This window comes from Manduca sexta, chromosome 28 (assembly GCF_014839805.1).
Source record: "Manduca sexta isolate Smith_Timp_Sample1 chromosome 28, JHU_Msex_v1.0, whole genome shotgun sequence".
In the NCBI taxonomy this organism is placed as follows: Eukaryota; Metazoa; Arthropoda; class Insecta; order Lepidoptera; family Sphingidae; genus Manduca; species Manduca sexta.
The window spans coordinates 4,749,010-4,755,914 of NC_051142.1; the positions used below are offsets into that span (position 1 = coordinate 4,749,010).

Below are 6,905 nucleotides of genomic sequence, written 5' to 3' on the forward strand. Positions count from 1 at the left end.
TCTAAAATACAGTAAACCTTGTGAAATTTATATTAATGAATAAGAATTTGTTCAGCTTTTTTTATGTCTGCATGTACAAAGTTATTATAAAAAGCGTATTTTTTTTCTTAATAACATCATCTTATCGTTATATAATATATAAGAAAGCATTAAAATACTTAATATTTAAAATTGTTATTAAAAATTAAATCAATTGTCTTAAAAACACGTTTGGAATGCTGTTCAGATAACAAAGTTTAAAAACTCGTGTAAAGTCGTATCAGGGAAATGTGTGAATCACTAGAATTATTTTTAAACGGTTGTCTGGGGTTACGTCCAAGGAAACATACGGTGTGGTAAGCACATAACTGAAAATTGGGTTAAGGGGATATTTAAAGATAAAACGAAATGTTTAAGACGTGGCAACACATGGCGTTTTTTGAGCCTTTCTGCTCAAACAAATGTGATGAAATAATTTTTAATGATGTTTAATAATGCAAATATATACCATTAAAGAGAGCACAGTTAAAAATTATATTATAAATCTTTGTATGTACCTATTATGTGAAATAATAAGTTAAAAGTAAAATATAAAGTGTTCAAGCAATATAATATATAGGTTAATTAGTTAATTGTGAAAGAATCATTACAAAGCATTTTTTTTGCCTCGGAAGGCAGACGAGGTAACGGCCTACCTGATTTACACAAATTTTAACACGAATATGCAGTTATCGGTACCCACTACACATGTCATGCATTGGCTGCACAAGTAGTATCGCGTGCGTGTTATCAGGGTAACAGCACGAGAGACAGGTTGCCCACAGATAACCTAAACAAAAACAGCGATAGCGATTACCCGACGCGGGCCGCGAGCCGCTAGGCGGGCTTTTCGCGCCCGCCGCAATCGTTAGATAAACATATGGGTCACTGAACCGACCTAGTTTTGAGAGCCCACACGACGCGATGTGCCCGTGTGCGAGTTTTACTAAAAAAAACACATGAACGCAGCGCTCAATCAACGCACACAGGCGCACTTGCTATAGCACACAGCGCCGCTGCCATGTGTGCGACTCACGTAATACTCGCAGTTTTACGTTGAAAAGAAAAGCGGATGGTTAAAGGATTCAAAGTAATTTGCAACGTTCGGAAGTTACCGATGTGATTGTGTTATAGTACAGGTTTAATGTTCTATAGTTATAGTTGATTTCTTGCGTGGAAAAAGTTATCACTTATTATTATATCAGATGACCTACTGACTTGTTTGCCAGCCTATTGGATTAAAAAGGCATCGCCTTAATTTAAGTACGTTGCATATTTAAATAATTATAAGTTTAACATTTAATTATTTTTTAAATCCTGGTATTTAATACTGATGTAATATTTCCTGTTTCTGGTTGGCCACGTAACACGGTTTACCAATATGAAAGATAAAAATATCCGTATTTTTTTTAGATATTGTAGACTTTTACCAAGTTAAGCGTTCATTTCAGGTTTATTTATGTCATGAATATATACCAGTGTTTACCAAAAATAATCCTGCAGTATGTAAAGTTGCGTAAGTTGAAATTATTTTTAAAATTCATTCATAGTATAGAAAGTCTTTGGTAATTGACTTTAGTGGGTTAAGACATAAGAGAGCTTTTATGACATTGACGTAAGAAAAGAACTGCGTAAGTCAATCACGGTTGATTTATTATTTTTAAGAGAGACATAGCAACTGTTGCGTGTTTATTTGGTACTACACTTCTCCATAAATATTGCTCAATAATATAATTAATAGGGCCTATTGATATAAGGGCCAAGTTTGAAGTAAATTCTATTTGACAAGTATCGTATTGAACACCTAATGACGATAGTACTCATTTATTGGACTGGCTTTGTAGGCTAGTTGTGTTTCGTGCACGCTACGATCTCTGCTCTAAGGTCTCCCGTTCGAATCCTAGGTAAAAACATATTCAGTTTTTATTCGCAGTGTCAGCCTGGAGTTTGAAGTTAGTGTTAAATATGGCCGTAGGGTCTATCACATTATGGGAAGCAACACACGTAGACCAAAGTCAGTGCCCTGGCTACACCCCTAAAACTTATTAAACTACATAAAAAATTGTTTTATATATACATTAATAAATAAATTATTCATTATAATTTGTATGATAAAATTATTGCTTTTTTTCTTTGAAAAGAGGTCTGTAAACAACCGTTAGTAAAGGTTTTTTGCTTTAAATATAATATAGGGAACATAATACTATATTTTCTTACGCTGATGTCAAATGTTATCTTTATCAAGTAAGTAAGTGTTAATGCAAACTGCATTATCATATCATTGACCTCAATATTTGGGTCGTGAAGGAAAAAGTTTAAAACAATATATTTACATTATTACATGTTGTTCATATTAAAGTTAATATATTTTAAGCGTAATGAAATAAAAATTAAAATGTAGATCAAATTTTATTATTATAAAACATTAAAAATAGATATTGTAATAATTCGTATATTAAAATAGAAATAATATTAATGACTAAGACATATTTTAGGAGCGTATTATAAAAATTATCAATAACGACTTAAAAGTAACAAATAAAATATCTATATTGAATTTATCGAATTGTAAAAAATCTAGAACTAATATCTGCGTTTTTGTACTAAAACCCTGTAGTCTATATAAGAATTATAATTTACGTAAACGTTTATGTAAAGTTAAAGTACTTGACCTTCATACTAACCGGTACTATATATTAATTGCATTCGATTATTAAAGATAAGTGCAACATTGAGATCACAGTCCGTTCGCCTAATCTCTACGAGTTTCTGCAACATTGTAGAGCCTAGACAAATCGACTTATTCAATGACCTACAAGTACAATAATTTAATTGAAAGGTTAAGAATAGTAATACTAAACGATTCTCCTCACTAACAAACGATAATTAGTATTTTACTAATTACTGTTTTAACGCTTTCTTCCTTACGTAAAATAATTTAAAAGTCAAGACACAAACCGTATTTTTTTTGACAGAACTCAAATTATATCTGTTTGTTTCATAATATTTCGCCAATATTTGGCGATGATTTTTAACATATTATTTAATATCAAGTAAATATGTTACTATATTTACTACCAAGGACAAACAGATAAAGTATTATTTAAAATTCAAAAATCATTATATAAAAAAAAATATTAAAATTAAAAAAAGCGTCAACCAACATCAACACCAAACATTAAGTTCTTCAGTTATTACATTCTAATATTATTAAGATAATTCTAAAAATGGACGAAAGGATGCGGTGACCCACCGTGAGATCATCGATACGGTTTTCAAGAATAGTGTAAAAATAATTCGCAGATATGGCTTGCATGTGCTCAACTATCAGCCTCGTCATCTGATTAGCATTAACTGTAATAAAAATATAGAATGAATCAAGCAGAAAAATAATCTTAGTAAAAATATTTGAAGGTTTTTTATCCTTTTATGGCCTTATACGTTTTATGTATTTTGCAATAAAGCAATATAAGAAAGATACTTAATATGTATAATGTATATTTATGTTTTATTAAAATTGGTCTGTATTTTGTTGGTGGTAGGATATATTTTATATCCGCCCTAATAGCGAACACAAGGTTTTAAAATCCGCCATAGTGGCCCACGTAAGGGTGTCGCGTTTCGGGATCAGCCTGTATATATCCGGTTCCAACAGGCCGGCATAATTGTGTCGACTGGCGCAGGGCAATTATCTTTCGTCAGTCGACATTCTATTGGATCCCGCTACACTTACCATCAGGTGCAGTGGGCTTATTTTGCCGTGCCCAAATAAAACAAACTTTATTTTCATATTTATAATAAATAATAATAATATCAGCCCTGTATTATATACTTGCCCACTGCCGAGCACGGGCCTCCTCTACTACTGAGAGGGATTAGGCCTTTGTCTACCACGCTGGTCTAGTGCGGATTGGTAGACTTCACACACCTTCGAAATTCCTATAGAGAACTTCTCAGATGTGCAGGTTCCCTCACGATGTTTTCCTTCACCGTTAAAGCGAACGATAAAATCACAAAGATTACACACATGATTTTAGAAAAGTCAGAGGTGTGTGCCCCTGGGTTTTGAACCTGCGGACATTCGTCTTCGCAGTCCGTTCCACACCCAATTAGGCTATCGCCGCTATTTTCATATTTAACTTGATAATAATATTGTGTTTCAAAAGTCTGCAGTAGTAAAAAAGGTTACTCATAGTTGAAATATTTTAAGACATACGCAGCCAATAGTAAAACAAAGGCAGAAGGTAATGACTAAGAAAAGTAAAGTTATAAATAAAAATAGATTTTGTCAATACGACGGTATGGTAATGGCCCAAAATTGATTATCAGTATCTAAACCGATGTACCTAAAGTGTCGACTAAAATTAGACAAAGAAACAGTAGCACATCTTTGGCTGATGTAGAGTCGCTAATATAAGTGCGTTTAAGAAATTTTTACGTAAGCAAACAAGAACATAATTTGTTTATTGCTTCCGTATTTTTAATAGTAAAGTATTATATTACGACTGAATGATCCTTTATATACTTAAGACATGACAAAACAAATAATTTTATCGTTTTTATCTTAAGACTGCTAAAAATTTACGTTGCTGTATAATTGTTATGAACATTTATAAATATTTTTGTCATAACTTATTATATTATTCGTAAAAGTGATGCATCATTGATTTATTTTCTGAGTATTTTATAAATTTCTGAATCAAGTTCAATAATAAATTGAGATGAAATCATTAATGAACTCCGATAAGTATTACGTGGAATTATTGAAGCGTGTCAAGTTGACAAGTAATTAACAAAATTTTGTTATAGTGGCGTATTCTTAAAATGAATTGAGATCACCAGTTTTAATGCCATTTTAGCATCTTTTTTTTGCAATATTATTGTGCGAATATTAAATCAATAAATAAAACGTCAACACCATTAAATAATACGACAGCCTGAGAAGAATTGAATCAATAAACTTGTTGAATAATACTAATGGTTATTTCAAATTATACCATTCATTAATTTCTGTAGGTTAGGACAATCTGCAAGTTTAAATATATGGCATTGAAATATATAAATTATTGGCTTCATCACTAAAGGCCACGACGATGTTGTTTGACTAATAGGTACGTCTCGAAGTATAGGCGACAAAACATATCATAATAAAGATAACCTACATTTAAATATCGCTTCAGATAATATTTACTACATGACAATACGTGAAATTTGCACAAAAATGTCTTTTTATTGTTTATCCAAATTATAAAGTTCTAATATGACGATAGAGGGCGTTTATCCAACTAATAGATAACGTCAATTCAATATGGCGGCTTGATAGAATCATTTTGCGAAAAAGTTATTAAATAATCCACATTGAACATGTGTTATGACAATGATTTTCTTTAACAAAAAGCCATGACGAATAACGAATCATGCTTATATAAAAAAAAAAAACAAATATACAAACAAATTCTAAGAAGCAGTCACACATCATAAATATGCCTATTTGATATCATAGATTATAAAAAAATATGTATTGAAGATTAGCCATTTAAAGGTTTTGCTTTGCATCGGGCTAATAGAATAATAAAATTAATTAGAGAACTAGAAATATATAATTTGATAGACGTTCTAGAAAATTATTTGTGTGATGATATTGTGTTTTAAATTGTATAATATTTTTTCTTTGTGTGATAAAAATAGGTAAATACTACGACGATTTGGAGATTATCTGAAATGTTTTTCATACATAACTAGATAGACAAACACGTGTGCGGTGTGTGCGTGGCCGAATTAATAATAAACAACGAATGAATGAGACGACGAGACCGCAAAGTGCATGCCAACGTGAAAATAAAATAACATAAAAGCTGTACAAGACGTACACATCATCATCTCACCATAAAACATTTTGTTCAATTGTGCTTGGCGTCCGGTCAGTTCTAGCTTGTTTGTGTCCATTCAAAAACAACGGCCGCGGACGTCGCGCTCGGTCCGAGTCCTACTTAAACGTTTTCATAGAAATGTTCATCACTGAAACGTGTCATAGAGTATAGAGTATCGCAAGCAGCACCGGTGTGGTACACGCGAGGCGAGCGAGCGAGCGAGCGTGCAACGGAGCGGGAGACGCGCTCGCAGTTGGCGCCCGCACGGAAGTAGGTTAGTAACTAAAGTTTTGTTTGTGTGAGGCTGCGGCGCGGTGCACTCGGCGCGCTAGTACCGCCGCCCGGCGCCGCTCGCGGTGTCGCCAGCGCGCCCCCCCGCCGCCGCACGCCGCGCACCCCGCCCCGCCCCGCGCTCGCGCATCTTTCACTTTCGGCGCGGCCGCTCGGTGTGGTAGCGACTAGCGCTGCCACACCGCCCGCCCTTACCGGCCGGCGATTATTGTTGCGCCCTCGCTGAACGCCGCTTTTCTTTACAAACACGCGTGTCCATTGCACTTATTTCTGTTGGATAGCTTATAATATGCGGGAATTTATGTTTTACAATTTATTGATAATTACAATCCCTAAATAAACACGTAGTTCGAGTATTTAATATCATAATATATTAAATTCAATAAATTTAAGGCTTTACGGTTATTCAATAAATAAACCTTTAAATTTAATTACGGGTTTTATGTTACTGCAAAGATTATTTTAATGCAAATGGGTTTAAAAAATATATTGAACTGTATGTACCTGTAACTGTACCTTTATCGCAAAAATGTATACAAGAAACACGGAATAGATGACCTGCATTTTCTGCAAGTTTTATTAAAATACAGTGTAGTTGGTTTTACCTTATTTAACAGTTACATAGAGCGGTTCTTATATATTCACTAACTCGTTTTAGAATCTAATTGTCGACTAAATCTCTAAGGCACGATAAATCATAAGCAGCGACCTTGAGCATGGAAATGA

At 33.4% G+C, this 6,905-nt stretch overlaps 1 protein-coding gene across 4 annotated transcripts in view; it reads right to left on the reverse strand.

Moving 5' to 3' along the window:
- Positions 1 to 6,153, reverse strand: part of LOC115444883 (hormone receptor 4) — a 60,626-nt gene extending 54,473 nt beyond the window's left edge. For 2 of the 4 annotated variants that reach the window (XM_037444562.1, XM_037444561.1), the window contains exon 1: positions 5,904 to 5,987. In XM_037444562.1, coding sequence (XP_037300459.1) covers positions 5,904 to 5,906 — 3 coding nt within the window. In that variant the 5' untranslated portion in view covers positions 5,907 to 5,987. Of the gene's footprint in view, positions 1 to 5,903 lie in introns of all 4 variants that reach the window. The other 2 variants (XM_037444563.1, XM_037444564.1) reach the window with 2 other exon arrangements.
- Between the last annotated feature and the right edge of the window lie 752 nt (positions 6,154 to 6,905).